The following is a 17,681-nucleotide window of genomic DNA, read 5'->3' as shown; positions in this document are numbered from 1 at the left end:
TGTACACACACCAGTTTTTATTCCAAGCCTGGCCAGGTAGCCTTAGCTTAAAGTACCTAAGAGACAAAATTCAGTGAACAGCCTTGGTTAACTGTGTGGTGAGAATGTACCTTCAGATCTCTTACTTCTCCTATTTGTCAGGTTGTTGGATAATTTTGAACCAGCTGAAGAAAGTTTCCCTGTTTCCTAAGTATTTTTTCTCTTTTTCCTGTTTTTCTACTTTTCTTTCTGAGCAACACAGGGTGATATTCAGGTTTTCTTCTCTATTGCTAATAGAGTTTTTTCACAAAACCTGCCAATTTGGCCAGGGCTGGAGCTGGGCTGAACAAATAGGCTTTTTTTGATGGGCTGCCTTACTCAGCTCCTCAGGTGGGATCCCAGCTGCTCAGGAAACCAGATGAGCTCTTGCTCCTCCCCTTAGTGATTTAGTACAAGTCTGGCAAGGGAAGAGAAAGCAGGAAAGCTTTTTTCTTCCTGAGAGTGATAGGGAGAACTACTGTGAGAGTAAAAATATGGACTACGTTTTCATCTGTTTTGTGGTGTCTGGCCTGTGATTTAAGAGAAGAGTGGTCCTGTGCTACAGCTGAATTTCCTTGGCTTGGAAAGTGGAAAGGAAGAATGTTTCACCTGGAGCTACAGGTAAGAAGGTAAAAAGCCAGGGTAGGAGCAGAGATGAGCATGGTGAGGGATTGATGGGGGAGGGAGGTGGGTAGAGCCAGTGGTCCAAATGGAAGCGGGGATGGACATGTTTAGAGATGGACCAGAAGCGGGTGGCACGGCTGATAGCAGGGAGAGCGTGAATGGTACAATTGCCTTACTTGTTGCTTTCGGAAGAGCTGGCTGTAGTAAATGTTGTGTGCACATTGGAGGTAGGACATGGGGGATTCCAAAGTCAAAAGACTAACCAAACACATCACTCTGTAACAGAAACAGTCACTTCCTTCCGTGTGGGCAACTCACCTGTGCCTTGTATATCTCAGCCCATTAGATGTTTTCTCCATTGTCATTTCAGTACTTGGTCTGTCCTTCCCTCGTATGCTCAATGCTTGTCAAATAGATGTTGGGGCCTGTTGTCACCTTACTATCGTTGTTCTGCATGATAGGTTAAAAGCCTTTGTTCTTACTCTTAGGGTCCCAACATGTCCTACTGCCCCAAAGCCCTGCTGGTCACCGCTTTTTCCCTGCATACTCCTGCTTTTGTGTCTTCCCGTGTGCATACAATGCCTATCCTGTTCCCTGCTCCCAGGAGAAAGGGAATCTTTTCATGGAGCCATCCAAGAAGTGGGCTAAATCTAATAATATAGTAATAATAAAGTAAATTTGATAGAATCATGATAATGTGTATGTACTCAAACTTAGTGACTGGCTAGTTAGAAATTTGCCTCTTCCTGGCTCTTCTCATTTGTTTTGTTACTTTCAATTAGTGTGTAACAGTTAAGATCAGATACCATTTTCCCAGGTGAGATAAGTAGCAGTAAGACTCAGCTGTGCCCGGTGATAAATCATTTACTTATGCCCCAAAAAAAGACAGCTGTAGGGAGCAGAGGAGTTCTTAATTTTTGCAAGACAGTTTAGATCCAGATTGTTTCATTGATGCAGTTCTAAATTATCAGACTCAGTGACAGAGTCCTCAGTATAATTGTTTGTGGCTTCGACTGCACGTACTTCTTTCAGCAGTACCCCTGGCTCACCGTCTAAAGGTGAGGACTGAGAGGTGTCTGTATCTCCTTGACTTTCAAAACTTGGGCAGTCCTTTTCGGTCTGTTTCCCTATAGTTTGGTGGGCAGTTGTGGTGGAAAAAATGCAATGTGTTGTGGCATTTTGTTCAGTTCCTCTTCCCTAACCTAGAACAGGACAACAAAACCAGCGATGCTTTGTAATGAGGGAATGAAGTAGATGCGTGTCAAACACATGCAGCAGTTCTTTCTATCTTTCTACCCAAACGTGATCAGAATGTTACTCCAGTTAGCACTGAATTTAGTCAGTTTATTCTCATGTTCGTGAAAGATGCATCTTTTGCTGTAGGGAAAAAAAGACTGCTCCAGTAGTTTGCTCTCTTACGTGTATTTTTAGAGTAATCTTTCAGGCTTTTGGCAAAAATAAACCTGGACTTCCAACATCTACGAGATGAATAGAGCACCCACTGTGCTGCCATTAATGAGGCTTTGGTAGTAGGTTGTACATAAACTGTCTGCATTAGCTCAATTTATAAAAAGTAGAGGGTTTTAGGTGATAAAGCAAACACTGGAAAAATACACATCAGAATTAGATGACCTGTTCTTTTGCTTCAGCAGAAGTCTTCATGTCCTCCACTGTAAAATCACCCACTTCCTTGTTTCCAAACTGAATTTTTTCCAGCCTAGCTGGTGGTTTCTTCAGTGTCTTTTCCAGGGCATCTCTCTGTAGAGACATTAAAATCTTTCAGCACAGCATATTTTGATGTTGGGGTGGCACTTTGCTGCTTGCCTTCTGCTTTTTTTTCATGCATGGAGGTGATGGACTCTGGTACCAATGAAAGCATAGAAATAATGCTGTGCTAATAACCTCAGTGCTCACTCATGAGTGAGTGTTGTCTGCAGTGAGAATTCCCCTTTTCTGCTGAGTGATGCGTCTGTGAAGCTTGCGATGTTGCTGTACACCCAGCAGATGTGGGGATTTGTAATGAGGCCCTAAGTATTTAGGGAAGTTACTTTATTACTGTTGAAGAGATTTAAGAATGGTTTTGTTAGAGCTTAGTAATCATGATACTGCTGGCCCCTGCTGCATACAAATGAGCAGCCCAATCCTAGAGCTCTGCTGCTGAAGGTAACACTTACTCCTGGAAAGACGCAGTGATTATTTGATCAGCCAGGAGGCTGAATTCTACCGTCTTCTGAATGATAAGCAGTTTTAGCAGTGTTAAACCCACACCGAGGAGCTAGGATTGAAATAATCACTATCCTGTTACAAGTTTCCTGAGTTATCTGCTCCCCAGACTTTTATTGCCATAAATAACTCTAGAAGTCAGGCCTCACTGCCAGAAGTGTTAAGTGCTGCGAATAGTATAGAAGATGACTCATTTAGTGAGATGAAGGTGGAGCATGAATCAGTAGGAAGAAAACTGATATACAAAGGAGACTTTTTGAATGCAGATGACACAAAAAATCTGAACAACGCAATGTTCAAGCATCATAAAAATGAAACAAAAGACTCTTTCAAAAGAAAAAAGAAACTCTTCTATCTAATGACAAAGGCCATTCTAGCAAAAGCCCAAAGTGGGAAGGTATTGCATACTGAGCATGTCATTCCTTACCCAAGATAAGCTGTGGACTATATAGGAAGAGATGAATGGAAAATTCTTCCCAATATGTCCAAACTAAACAGAGTATTCAGCAAGCAGGTTGCTTTCCAGATTGTTCTGTGTCTATGTAAGCTGAGGAAAGAACTTGTCTTTGAGCTAAACAGTTTGGGAACATAAAGAGTCCTCATAGCTTCAACAAACCCTGAAAGCTACCAGCGATGGAAAGGCTAAAATAATAACCTGTGCGCATCCCTTGTAAATGATAACGCATGATAAGTGGATGAAATTCCCATAGACCATTCCATTTGAAACTACAGCTTTTGGTCCTTTTGCTTACCCTCTAGCTCACGTGCATAGGAGTGCCTTTGAAGGTAAACTTGGAAAAAAGGTACCCGATAGATGATACCCTACGGCTGCTGCTGCACTAATGAAGTGTCCAGTGCTGCCTATAATGCAACTCCTGCCACTTCTTGGGAGTAGCTCTTGTTTATTAAGAGCTTAATGTCACTCTTTTTGGGGGTGAGGATGAAACATCTTCGTGTTTGACATCAGCTATGATTCTTTGGACATTAGGAAAAGGCTCTTCACTGAGAGGGTGGTCAGTCGCTGGAACAGGCTTCCCGGGGGAGTGGTCATGGCACCAAGCCTGCAGAGTTCAAGGAGCATCTGAACGACGCTCTTAATCATGTGGTTTTGTTTTAGGTAGTCCTGCGAGGAGCAGGGACTTGGACTCAATGATCCTATGGGTCCCTTCCAACTTGGGATACGATTCTATACAATCTTTTTCAAGCACTGGAGGGAAAAACAGCAGTTGCTTTTTTTTTCTTCTCCCTAAATGCTGAAATGTAATCCTGCAAAGAGCCTAGATACCTGTATCTTAGGTGGAAGTTCTGGCTCTGCTGCCATTTTTAGTAAGAGCCACTGTTAAAATTGTAGAGGCTGGTTTATCCTGTGGCATGTATGGCTCTTCCTTGGCTTTGTTACGCTAGACCCATAAAATGTTGCTCTCAAAAGTACTGCTCCTTTAGAGCAGTAATCCTTAGAAACAGGTATAACAAGGCATCTTAACCTGTACTGCTTGGGGTTCCTTTGTTCAGGATAAAGCGAGGGATGGTCAAAAGACTGAAGGCTTCTAGCGTAATTCTTTCACAGTGTTGGCAATGCAGGAAATCTGGAGAAGACAGGTAATGCTGCCAAGGCTTAAGGTATGCAGATACTTATACGGAGCAGAACTATGCCCAGGAAGGGAAAGCTCTTGCAAGGATATCTCTATCTCCAGTTGTATTGTACAAATAATCTCAAACCTGGTTGTACTCGCCTTTCATAGTGTTGTGAGGTCTGTGAGCTCATTTCTTCATTGAAGCTAGTGCTGGACTGAAATTTGGCATAAAGCTATTCATGCTTATTCCTGGTCAAATCCAAAATTTCAGATGTGAATTCACCCGTATGTTAAGGTTAAAATCTAGAGCTGCATGTTGTAATTTGGAATATGTCTGGGTAATAAACCTTTTCTACTGTGTCTGTGTTCAGTGCATTTAGTCCCTCTATTCATAGGTAATCTGCTGGGTTTAAGTTCTAATGGAATAGATTATTCTTACAGGAGGTAGCACAGGCCAAATTTTCTATTGCTCCTAAGGGAGAGCTAATAGTTAACAGCTAGTGACAGGTTTATGTTTTCACTTGTAGGTTACCCAGAAGTGGGACTAGCTCAAATGTAAAATATCACTTGGAAAAGTTGGCTTTGTTAGTGAAAAGTGTGAGGTTCATTTTTAAAAGCTGTACTGATTTTTTTTTTAACACAAAAAAAGTGCCTTCCTCCTGTTGGAAGGATAGAAATTCTCTAAGGAGAAATAGCACAGACTGAGTTTCTGTCAATAAAAGAATATGTGTAATTTAATACCAGGCAGCTTTTTAATACAGGAAGAAAAAAAGAACAGGCACTCACCTATCTTATGAAGGGGAAAATACAAAAACCTGCCTGCAGTATGTTACCTAAATTAAGCCACAGAGGGGATAATCCTCTCAGATACTCAAAAATCTGTCTGAGGGAAGTAAGTAAAGGCAATGGAAAAGCTGTACTCAGACACCCTCTAGCCCCATTTTCCAAAGTGCTGGTAATAGGAAATGCGTTAGGCAGCACCAGGGGCCAGACTGTAAGGTGGCACTTGCTTGTTTAGTTCTTCTTATGCAAGTTTCTGTTTGATCTTCGATAATATATGTGGCTGAATTTAGAGATATGTGAATGGCTTGCCTCAAATGACAAAGCTACTTGGAAATCATCCTTGGTTTGAGCTTGAATCATTCCTTGGTGGGATCATGCTTTGGACAACGCGTATCCATAAATGTGTTAAACTTCTTACAGAATTCCTGCAGACCTTCTCCCTCCTGACGTCTGTACTAGAAACCCTATCTGGAAGAGGTATCTGATACTTAACACAGTGCTTGACAACCAAAGAATAAACTTGAGTTCAGAAGCTAAAATAAACCTCAGGTTATCATTTGGAATGAAAAGAAAATGGACACGAGCTTCTTAATCAGATACCAGTTCTATAATTTTTTAAAAATCCATTTTGTAATGGTTTCTTAGTCTGAGATCAAATGAGAATCGTAGATTTCTCAGCAGTGTGAATATTTAGGATTTCTGAGGTCTTAATTTAAGTGTAAGACTGACAGCAGTTTTTCTTCTAGTTTTGTGGACTTGAGAAATAAGTTTGTGGCATGTAACTTCCAGTGAGTTTTTCAAAGAGCAAGTTGTTAGTACTGCCGCTGTCTCCTTTGTCCCCATTTGAAACAAGCCCAGAAGCTGTAAACAACTGAAAAACGCTGCCAGCTTCTGTTATATTAACATCCCCATGATACAGTTCTCTGTTGCTTAACAACTTGCTTCTGAAGTCTTAGAGGAGATGTGCTGGGATGCTTTGTGTGTGCAGAAACTGAATCTCAGGGTGCTCACAGCAGGGTCAGAGCTGTAGCAGGGGTTCTGTCTCATATAATGACACTTACCTTGTTTTCATACACTTCTCCAGTCCTGGCAGTGGTGCTTTGGCTCTTGATTATTCCCTGCATCCTCAGCTCCTCAAGAATGTCTGATGATTTTTGCCTCTCTGTTTCCTGTAAGGGCCATGATTTACTGATGAACTCGCTGGTGAGCAGTGCGTCTTCAAAAGATGAAAACATTGAAACTTAATACTTGTAGAGCACTTGGCATTCAAACAAAATTTCGTGATGTATTTCCAATACCAGAGGTTTTATTTAAGAGGTTACGTACTGAGAACGGCCAGTGGAGAAGGCCTGCTTGAGGCTCTCTTCACTACTTAAACTTTGCAGCAAACTTTTTAGTGGCTTGAAAAACGGTGCAGGCACCTAGTTCAGTTTCTCACTGCAGTCAGTTACACCCAGAGGGGCACATTCAAGAAAGCATGGAAGCATGTGCTGAAGGCCTATGAAGCCAATTTTTGAGCACGTTCCCAAAGAGGGTCCATAGGGAGCTCTTCACAGTTCGAGTTCTCAAGGGTTCTGTGATCTGGTCAGAGAAAGCCAGGCTGGAACAGGATAGTACGAGCGTACTGATGGGCTGTCTTGTAAAGATCACTATGTTCTTCTGTTAAATGAACCCAAACTTTCATATGCTTTTGTGGTCTATGATTTTTGTTGTAACAGCATCGCTATGTTTGAGTCTGATCATAATAATTCCAACACTTAATTATATTTTATAAACAACAATTAAGAATAAAAACCAAATTATTTTGATAACCCTTCTGAGTGGCTGTTTAGTTTCCATATATTAGACATCAATAAACAACGAACAACTTTATTGCCAAGACCCATCAGGTTTTTCAACCCTCTATTGACAGTTCTATCATCTGCCCAGCCTCTATTGGCAGAAGTTAGAGCTTTTGTACAAAGAATGGTTGGACCAAATCAAAATCGCAGTTATTTGACATCTGCCAGTCTTTTTAAGCAGACTGAGTATGACAACGTTGGCTTATTTTTCAGCTGTAAAACAAAAACGTAGAACATCTACCCCCTTGTAGAAGCTGACTCCATACCTCTCCTAAAATAACTGAACCAGTCACCCAAAAAGCACTGGGGTTCAGCTGTCAGTCAGAACACGTAAATGTCAGAAGCCAGTACACAGCAAAACATATCTTGGCAAAAAATAAGTGTGATGAGTGGGCAATGTTGACAAGTGATGTGAATTTGTAGTGGTTTTGCTAATCTATTCATTCAGGAGAAAAATGTAGTTGAAATATCTTGGTATGGTATGGTTTTTTGTCTTGAAGCAGAAGATTGAAGCATGATTTCAAAACCTTTCTGTTTAGAAATTTCCTGTGAAGTTATCTTCTAGCAAGTGGGAGGAAAAGGAGCTTGAAATTGAATGAAACACTATTTCAGAGTAAGCAAATAATTTTGTTCAATCGGAGATGAAATCCTTTCATCATGTCCTTCTGTGGCATTGGGAGTTAAGTCCTCTTTAATGAATAGCAAACACCAGTAATTATTCCTTTTCTGTTCAATTTGAAATATTTTATTACAAGCCTTGTTTATTACAAAGAGTAAACAACCACTGTAGATTTTCCATTTAGTGTGTTTGTGAAATGTAAGCTGTTCATGGCACTTGAAAAATACAAGAGTTAAACTACAAAATTAGGGTGTTAAAATGCACCAAAGATGGAGCTGCTTTTCAATTAGTAACTCTTACTACAATGGTATCCTAAGATTATAGAAAAGCTTGGGTTTCACAAGTTCACTTGTACTTAAAAAAATAAAAAATTTCTTAGCAGACCTTTGCTTATCATGATGATTTCTGGAATCTTTGTAGTTTTCTCTATGTGATAACCAGCCCTGTAACTTTTGGTTGCAAACTTAAGAAATAACATGGTATTTACTTACTGTCTCTACCTGATGCTAGTCAGGGGCATTGTATTGACCATTCTGTTGTAAAAACTCACTGATTGTAACAGCAGACCAACAGCCCCCGCATGGGCAGCGCGCTGTAAACCCGGTTAGAGAGGGCTACCCCTGGGGACAAGGCTGAGTTTGTTCTCTTGCTCTGTTCCAGGCATCTGCCAAGAAAAGTGTCTACCCTGCTGCCTCTCCTGGTAGTGAGGGTTGAGTCATGCTGCAGAACATAATCATCTGCGAGGAAATACTTTCTGTGACTATTGCATGGTTTTAAACCAGTGCTAAGAGCTCAATCCTTGCAGCAGCAGCATGAACGTTTCTGGGTATAGAAATTGGGTGTAGCAATAGACTCTCAAGATTATTTCCTCCTAGGTCTCTGTTTGTGGAGCTGGTATGAGCTTCAGTTACTGTTTACCTGTACTTTGTGCATTGCTGCTTTTCTGAGAAGATGTAAATCTTCCTGGTAGTTCCTCAGGGGAGTCTCCCTCACTGGTCTCATCTTCAAGTTTGGCTCCATCCTTTGAAGTGCCTGTTGACCAAGCTGCCCCATCCTGTGAGGCCACAGCCTCTGTTCCAGTGATGTGGTCATTTTTAGTCTACAAGAAAATGAAGGAACAAATGAGAAAAGCTCCTTGGACTTCTAAACATTTAAGGTAGTATCTAGAATAGTCCCATAGAATTTGGAGGTTCGTAGTGGAGTGGAAGACAGAGGTGCTCCTGATACTTATCTGTGGTCTGTCACAGGTAGATGTTGATGGTGAGGAAAGGTGTCTTGGAGCATTTTGGAAAGGAAGCAATGACCTTATGCCTGAATGTGTCCATAATCCAGCTGACTATGTTAGAGTATTGTTTCAGTACTTTAAGTGCCTTCTGTATGTGTATTATTGGTTAGAAATATAAAACTGAGTTTTAAATTAGCACTTGGTAAGATGTTAACCTGTGCACCTTCTAAACAATGGCTTTGAACCTCCCAAGAGTACAGGATTAGAGCCTAGATGTATTCTTGTCCCTTCTCCGTATGTTTGGGCTTAAGCCAACTCAACTCTGCAAGCTTCACAAAGTGGCTATGCACATGTATCCTATGATATTTGCATATATACAAGCCCCCTGCCTCATAATAACTTTTTGAGGCAAAACCCACCTTGCTGCGGTGTAGTAATTCATCACTGGTGTGGGAGATAAGTGCCTCTAATTGTATCTTTAATGAGGCAAGTGAGCCAGACCGTGAAAAGCAACTTTTCAGCTGCTGTAAAATCAGATCATGCATGTGGCCAAAGGGTGAGTCTGCTTCCCCTGTAGCATAAGGGTTCTATTAAGCTGAGTGAGTGATAGCCCTTCTCTTAAAGAGCTCCCTGACAGAGTCAGAGCTACTGTTAACATCAGCAAAACCATTTCTCTGTATGCGTATGTCCTTGTACGCTCACGTGCTAAGACACCTCCTAACATACTTTATACAGAGTCTGTTGGGAAGAGGTCACTACCTGGCTTTTGGCTTCCTGGTTGTTCTGCAGCTCCTCAGAAGACAGCTGTGCAACAGCAACCCTGTTAGAAATACTGCAGCCCATGGTGAAACTATCACCATCTGCTTCTCCTTGCTGCAAGTCCCCGGAGTAGGAATGCCCTAGTCTCTTCCTCGGGAGCTTGGTTATTGGTTATCACCATGGAGTCAAACTGTTGCCAGGGCCTGTTGCTACAATAAATAACACCACAGAAGGCTTTCTTCTTATGTCCTGGCATACAGGCGTCATCGTCTTTGTCCAGGCACCCTCCTCTGAAGTTGAGAGGGAATGTGTTTCTTCTGCACAGCTGGGATGTTGGTCTGAGAGCACCAAATCCATGTAGGTCATTCAGGGCATTATTGAACCTCCTGTGGGAACTTACTCAGGTGTCTTAGCTAATCTCCAGCCTTTTTTCCTTTTTCTCTCTTTTTTTTTTTTTTTTTTAGATAAATAAGATACTGTCATGTAAAATACACACACATTTCAGTCTCTGGTTGGATTTCTTAAGTATTCTTCAGCACCATTAGCTGTTGGAAAAGATCAGTCCTGAATGTGGAATTCCAAGCAGCAAGGCAAGCTTTTTAAATGGGAGGAAATCTCATCAGGAGACAGGGATAGGCTGTGGCTAGGGAAAATGTTTTAAGCGTCCTTTGAGATCGTTGTACAATTTCTTGATTACTGTTTGAGGCTCTTCACATCCTTAGAAGTAGATGTCTGTAAGAGATTTAAAAAAAAAAAAAAAAAGAAAAAGCAGCCATAGCTTATACTTCCAAGAGGTTGTTAAAAAAGATAGCAGAGAAATGTTAAGGCAGTGCTGTCAGTTGAAGATCACATCTTGGGTCACTTGTGCTGAGATGATCAGCTGTTATAGTTAGAAGAAATACATTGTTTTTTCCCAAATATTCACATGAAACAGACTCTTTGTATGAAATCAAAAGGTTCAAAAACCCCAAGTAATTATTAATACCTATGAGGAATTACTATTTCTTTTTTTTTAACTTCCTGAGACCCTGGTAACAAATGAATGTCAGCTTGTGACCTTACCCTGATTCGTAGGGGAAAACTTTCTGTAAAACTTGCCAAATTTCTACAGGTCTCTAGCCAGCTCAGAGTGCATGTGTGTGACTGTTGTACTTACCTGTGCTGGCATCCTAGAGCTGCAAGGAACTCTCTAAACGCGCATCTACTGTCTCCTGAGAAACAAGTGTCTTTAAGAAATGTTCTTTTTTCATCCCTAAACAACAGGGACCTGATTCTTGTGTCCAGTTTGAATTCGGACAGCGTGCAAGTCGGGTAACCTTTTGGTGTGTGCATTTTTTGTTGTTGTTGCTGTACTATTTTTCTCTCTTTAGCAGATGTTTGCAGGTTTTATGTGATAATGCTGAAATGTGATTGCTGCTTGATGTATGGCAGAACATGATGTACAGGCTGAGCTTCTTGTTTGCATTTCTGATTAAATGCTTGCTGCAATGGTGCAGTTCTAAAACTTGTTTATAAGTAAATAATAGGTGACATTTTAATCCTTGCAAAAAGGTGGTTTTTATTTGTTCCTTCGAACACAAATAAGGTGTTAAAATAGAAACTGAATGTCAGTTATCAAAGTAAGAAAACTGATTAAATGTAAAATCATAGGCTGTAGCATAATCAAAAACCAGGTAAGCTTTACGATTTTATGCTTTAAAAATTGACTATAGGCACATAAAAAGAAAGACAAGTGATAGTTTGAAGAAATAAGAGTACATGGGATGTAGCAAGTGGAATGAAATTGGCCCTCATTCATATTTATGAGAAGAACCTTCTCGGATCTCAACAGGATTTGTACACTTAGAGCTTCATCTTTTCATATCTTACGCACATGATTAAATTGATGTGGTGAACAGTATGTTTTTGAATAATCGGAGCTACAGGCTTTCAAGAGCAGACTGCTTTCACGCTGATGCTGACTGATGATAGAAAATCTTCCTCTCATTTTAGCAGCTTTTCATCAATCTGTAAAATTAAAAATGAGCAAGTTTCAGTACAGTCATGGCACTAGGATGTGTGGTGTTGGTTGTAAAATAGAGGATAATTCTTCATAAATACAAATATAGGATATTTCCCTTTAAGAAAACCCATGGAACAGAGCCTATGTGAAGCACAACATTAAAACTGGAGAGAAAGAGGAGCCATGAGAAGGCTGGTAATGGTAGGAAGGGGAAAAATGTGTAGGTCTCTTTATGCCTTGTCTTGTGAGAATGAAAACAAAAGGCAGTCACAGGGATGTGCATGCTGGGGAAAAATCACTACAAAATCAGAAACAGCTGTTTCTAGAATAGCTGGTGTTATGTGGAGGAAATTGAAATGTATGTATATTTTAAAATGAGGAGAGTTGTTTTCAAAACTCTCAAATCCGAAGCTGTTTGGCTTGCAGGATGATTAGGAAAACTGAATGGGAGGCAGGACATCTCGGTGTCTACAACCTTATCAGCTTATCAGTCTCTGATTTATGCTCCTAGATTAGTGAGCTACTGCAGAGAGGTGAGAAAAGGACTATCCATGGAATGGCATTCCTGATACACAGCAACACTTTGCTGGTCTCGGTAAGTGAAAGATTCCCATGTAGTATCACCAGCCTGACATGTACGCAGATAAAAAGCACTCTCCTAAGGCTTGGAGGCTGGCTGAAGTTATTAACAAAACAAAGCTTGGCTGATCTGAAGGAGAGAGGCAAATTTCTGACATTTTTAGTCTGACAACATTCCTACTGACTTCAAACAATAGAAAGCAACAGGGTGGATTTTTCAGGGACTCTGAGCAGCAGTATTTCTCTTTGAAAATAGGACTGAATAGTTGGGCGGCTACAGAGGAAGTGCCCTGACTATTAGTGAGCACAAATAGCTGTTTGGGGGAGAGTTTGAGGCAAAAGGACTCTGAAAGACTGCAGCCCATGCTGTGCCTGAAGAGGGAAAAGGGTGCCCATTTTCCCTGTGTTCTGGTGGCTCTCCCCTGGGGTGCTCCGCAGTCCCCAGGAGGAAGCTTTCTGCTAGAGACATGGGTGATGGAGTGGAGGGGAAAAATCCACCCCAGGAGATGGGGGCTGCAGCTGGGGTGGAGTCTGGAGACTGGTGGGGGTAGAAGACAAAAAATGAGCTGGGTTGTGGAGTGGGCAGAGGGAAGGGATAGGGAGAGAGACGAGGAGGTGGGCTTGGCTGCATAAGGTGACTGGAAACCAGAGGTGTTGGGCATGGACCAAAACTGAGAATTTTTGCCACTGAAGTCAAAGCCTCTACAGACCGTGCAAGAACTGCTGTACTTCAAAGACTGTTTGCTTAGTGAAGTCCAAGTAGACTTTCACAGACAGGCACTATATGATGTTTCTTTCCCTGGGGTTTTCTTCTATTCTCAACTTGAAATCTTACCTGGGTGCTAGTGGATGAATTTGTCAGGGCATCCACCTCTGGCTTTTCCATGTCAGGCTCTAGGTACCTCCCAGATGGGCTAAACAGCTTGCAGAGCTGGCCTTTAACGTGGAGCCTGGGTTTTGGCATATAGCTTAGTACTTGTAAGACTGGGAAGGGGAAGATGGCTAGAAGGGGAGCCACTGACTGAGTGGCTGTAGTTAGTGGTGAACTGACTGTTGGTTGTGCTTTGCTAAACCAGCTCTGTGGCTGGCTCTTTTGTGTGTGTGTGTGTTGTATTTCAGTGCTTCATGTGATCTAAATGCTGTACGTAATCTCTCCATGGTGACTGCACAGCATTTGTTTCTATTTAAGGAGAGAAAGAGGTTTGGGTTTTCTGCCAGAATTCCCACTCAGGTAATTATACTTCTGCCTGCAGAATTTCCCCGTAGCTTCAATTATAGTAGTTGTTCTTCACTCCCACTACTAAAAAGTGCAAACGCAGACCTGCTGCTGTGTTTCGGGAACACAGCAGCTGTTGCTCTGCTGAGGCAAGTGAAGTGACCCTGCCATGCATCATTTATGCTAGATCTGCCCCTAGTAAAGATTGCTGCATTCAATCGTGCTATTCTGCAGCTCTAACCTTTCTGTGCCTGACTTTGGCATAACAAGTTGGTCTTGCTAGTGATACTGCTAGATGATAGTGAGACAGCCAGCTGGAAGCCAATGAAGAGATGATTAAGAGCCAAGAGAAAACCATATGGAGAGAGAGGGATTTCTCTTTACAGAGTTATAAGTAAAAGTGTTTATGTCTTTGGATCCCGCTAGCTGTTTTTTCCCTTCTTTGCATCAGTTTTATGGGTGGGAAGTGGTTGCAGTTGATTAGCAAATTCTACCAAATCTCTTTAGCTAGAACAAATGTTGTAAACAGTAGATATTTCAGGCAGCTCTGTCAATACTAAAAATCAACATGCCAACATTGTAATGGTAATAACATTAGTGTAATAATGACGAAATATTTGTTAACTACAATACTATGTATGATACCAACATCATATAAATAGTATTGTTTTGCAAAATAAGAGATGTATTGAATGAAGGGCCTCTTGTCTCAAATCTAGATGATGTGGTGTTTTTTTTTTTTCCCCTGAACTTATGACAGCAGAGTTAATAATATCCAACTCAGTCTGGAAAACGCTTCTGCAGATGCTTAATTCTCTTTGAAGTCAAAGTAAACACAGGCCTTGTTCACTCAGAGCCTTATACAGAGATTTAAAACAGAGGATGTCTAACATTAATAAGTTAAGACTCATCAAACATAGTGTAGATAGTAAACAGAACCAAGACAATTGAAACAAATTATTGATTCATGGAATTTAGTCCTTTCCCTTCACAGAATGTTCACATGCAGATTGTGTTGCTATTGAATACAGTTCTTATTCAGATTTACTAAATGAATGTTATGGTGAGTGTGTGGGTTTAAAGAAAAAATTCTGTTAACTAATTCTGTATAGTTCACATCCTCAAGACTCAAGCTGTTTCACATATGTTATTGTTGGAATGCTATTCAAGTGAATAGCACCGAATCCCTACTTGAATCGGTATTAGAAGCAGGAGTGCGTAAAGTCTCTTCGGGGTTGCAAGTTTCTTATGAACATGGGATAGTTTAAGGAAAGTCTGACAAGTAGGAAATGGGAATTTTTGACAAAACCCAGCGTCTTCCTTTGTCTCCAGTAAAAACAAGTTATTTCTACTGGTTACTATTACTAGAAGAGTTGGGTACTGTGCTACTTAGTAGAGAGCAGAGTGTGCTAGTATGTTTTTTTTTCTTACTGCAATGTCCAAAGCAGCTTTTGCACAGTGCTCTCCTGAACAAGGATTTAGGCTGACCTTTCATGGTTTTAGTTGCAATATGGTGCAATACTAAGTGTGTGTGTGTAGGTGGGGGCACTGGTATCTGACTGTAAGACTGCCCTGATGGTTTTGAAGGACAGGTCTTCATGGTGTTCAGAACCTCTGTGTTGTGTCCCACCTCTGCATCCAATTCTGTGCAGAACACAGCTGGCCTGGGAGACATAAGAGCTTTTTCTTTCTCTATCCAACTGGAAAAACTTCATAAAGTGGAAGGATGGTGCTTATCTGAAGTACGTCTTCTGCCTGCATCCCTCTTTGTTCTTTTTTGCTTCCCAAGCAACAGCAAAAACTTCCTGCTCCTCTGTTAAATTGATCTCTGTGAAAGCTACTCGTGTCTCTATCTTGGATGCTTTTGCTCTTAGCCCAAATATACCAGCCCTTTCTGTCTTTGCTAAAACTGCCTATGAGCAGTGTAAGTGTATCTGTTGGTTTCAGTGGGATCTGTGTTGTCACCCCTGTTTGAATTGGTGGATGTTTTAGTTTTCTGAGAAAGCTTGTGTTTCTGCTATGGAAGAGTTCTCGCAGACTGCATGGTATGGGAGAGTCCTATGCTCTGCAGAGTAAATCACAGTGGCATTTGTTCTCCAAAAATATTCAGAGCAGACCAAGGCAGCTTCTGTATCGGGTGGGTCGGGAAGGGTTCGGAAGTCTCGCATCAGTTTGTTGGGCTGAGCTTGCCTTTTTCCCAGGTGTTTTCAGACCCGTACCGTTTTATTTGGAATATTTGATGCCGCATTTGGCATCAAATTTGAAGCTAATGACACTAATGACTAAGTTCTTAAAGATACAGTGGAAATTGCCAGGGCTTCTCTTTCTAAGCTTTTGGGCTAAGCCAAAATACACTTTCCTAAGGGCATACAGGAACCTGGAAGTGCAAACCCTTGTAGAGGGGCAAACCAAGGCCCTATCAGAATAGGGGAACTCATTTGTGTGGTCAGAAGGGTATGCATAAATAAGGATCTCTTGGCCATATTTCTTCAAGTCTGGGAACAAGCTACGTGAGATGCTGTGCTAATGGAGAAGGAAGTGTGGATGTACAGGCAGCCCCACCCTGAGCTTCTGCTCATCACTGGGATAAGACTGCAGTTAAAGGCAAGTTACACCACAGGGAATGAAAAAGGTCTGTGATCCTACACATTTCTAGTTGCTGGAGCAGACTGGGAATATTCCAGCCATTAGCCTTGCTCTGTTGTGAAGTGATGCTAGAGCTCCTTTCATGGAACAGGACTGCTCTGCTGCTGGAAGAGTGCTGTCTCAAGAGAGCACCACCTGGCTCCAAAGTGACCTGGAATGGTGGACAGCCCTCCAGCCTGGGTCAGCGGGTGTCCTCACTTGTTCCTGACTGCAGTTTGGGCTTTGTGGAAGGGCTCGGGAGAAATGCCATAGTCTGGAATCTAGGTGTCTGGCAGAAATACAGAGAGAGGCTGCCTGACTCAACTGCAACTTTCCCATACTAGTGGTAAGGGAGACTTGTGAAGTTAATTATACTCCAGATTTGAACTTTCCTCATGGGTGTTTGAAACTGGCATTCTCTTTTCAGCTTATCTTCATATAGAGCTGCTACACATTGGACTTGGGATGCTCCTGGAACAAGAAACGGAGTGTATAATATAGCTGCTTTCCAGGGACTGCCTTGTCAGAGTCTGTGATTCAGCTCTTTGCCTTATGGATTAAACTTGGAGTATTCATGTACTTTTAAACTTCTTTTAAAACAGTGCACTGAGATGAAGTCTGTGCTGTTAATTAGAGCTCTGCTGCTGTTCACAGAATGCCGGCTGTGCTGAGCAAAGCTCTTCAAACACCTTTTTCCTGAATTTGAAGAGGCAAAGCGCTGGCCTCTCATGCTTCCTTAGCAGGCAATAGAGGTGAGGAGCTACGTGGTGGTGGTGGTGGTGGCATTTCTGTGCTGCTGGGAGACTGGCCATGCAATGAGGTGGAGCCAGCACTGCTCATCTCCTGGGTCTCATCGTAGCGTGGGGCAGGGAGTGGCTTACTGCATTGCCAAACGCAGTCCATTGTTACTGTGAGCAACACATCATAAACATACTTTTTGCACAGTGACCAAATACCATTTTAGCAGAGGTTTAATGCAAAATTGTCAGAGCTTCTAAGGAAGTTGTGCCGCAGCTTTGCTCCTCTGCTCAATGGCAACTTTCTTCAGACTCCCAGCCTCTTTTATCTGTAACTGGTTCATAGTCATATATTTAGATTTTAACCTTTTCTGATCACTTCTTCCATCCCTTGATTCAGTGGGTCCCTTCCCTTTGTCAGGGAGCATCCCTCCAGCTTCTGCCCCCTTCTGAGTGAGGGACTGTCATGCTTTGCCTGTCCTTGCCCAGAGCCAGTTCTGTTTCATCTGTTGTCGTGTTTTGTTGTGGGACGGGGGCTGTAACTTTCTTTGCACAAGCCTGCGTAGTCCTCCTAAGAGTTTTAGACGTTCTTGTGGTGTAAAGTAGTATGTGGGAACAAACTTCGTATACGTGTAGTCTAAGAATCGGCTAAATATTCCCTCTTATTTAGTTGTTGTTCGCACTCAATTCCTGAAGTCCTCTGCTATACTTGTATGCAGAGAATGTTTTCAGTCCTAATGCAAAAGCTGTTCAGAAATAGATTGATTCCATTTTTCTGTCTAAATGGGCAATGGTCCAGATTTGTATGTGAGAGCTGAGATCAAAAACTTGTTGTTTGCTTCTATTTAAACAAAAT

At 41.7% G+C, this 17,681-nt stretch overlaps 1 protein-coding gene across 1 annotated transcript; it reads right to left on the bottom strand.

The window, feature by feature from the left end:
- Positions 1–1,571: 1,571 nt before the first annotated feature.
- STMND1 (stathmin domain containing 1) lies at positions 1,572–9,750 on the bottom strand. Its single transcript, XM_059836127.1, is given in 7 exon segments — positions 1,572–1,602; positions 1,604–1,791; positions 1,794–1,844; positions 2,275–2,400; positions 6,284–6,438; positions 8,601–8,781; positions 9,667–9,750. Coding segments are annotated over 7 exon segments (816 nt in total).
- Between the last annotated feature and the right edge of the window lie 7,931 nt (positions 9,751–17,681).

The sequence above is a fragment of the Gavia stellata genome, chromosome 3 (genome assembly GCF_030936135.1).
Source record: "Gavia stellata isolate bGavSte3 chromosome 3, bGavSte3.hap2, whole genome shotgun sequence".
Lineage (NCBI taxonomy): Eukaryota > Metazoa > Chordata > Aves > Gaviiformes > Gaviidae > Gavia > Gavia stellata.
The sequence above is the reverse complement of the archived record's forward strand: the minus strand, read 5'-3'. Positions and strand labels throughout refer to the sequence as shown.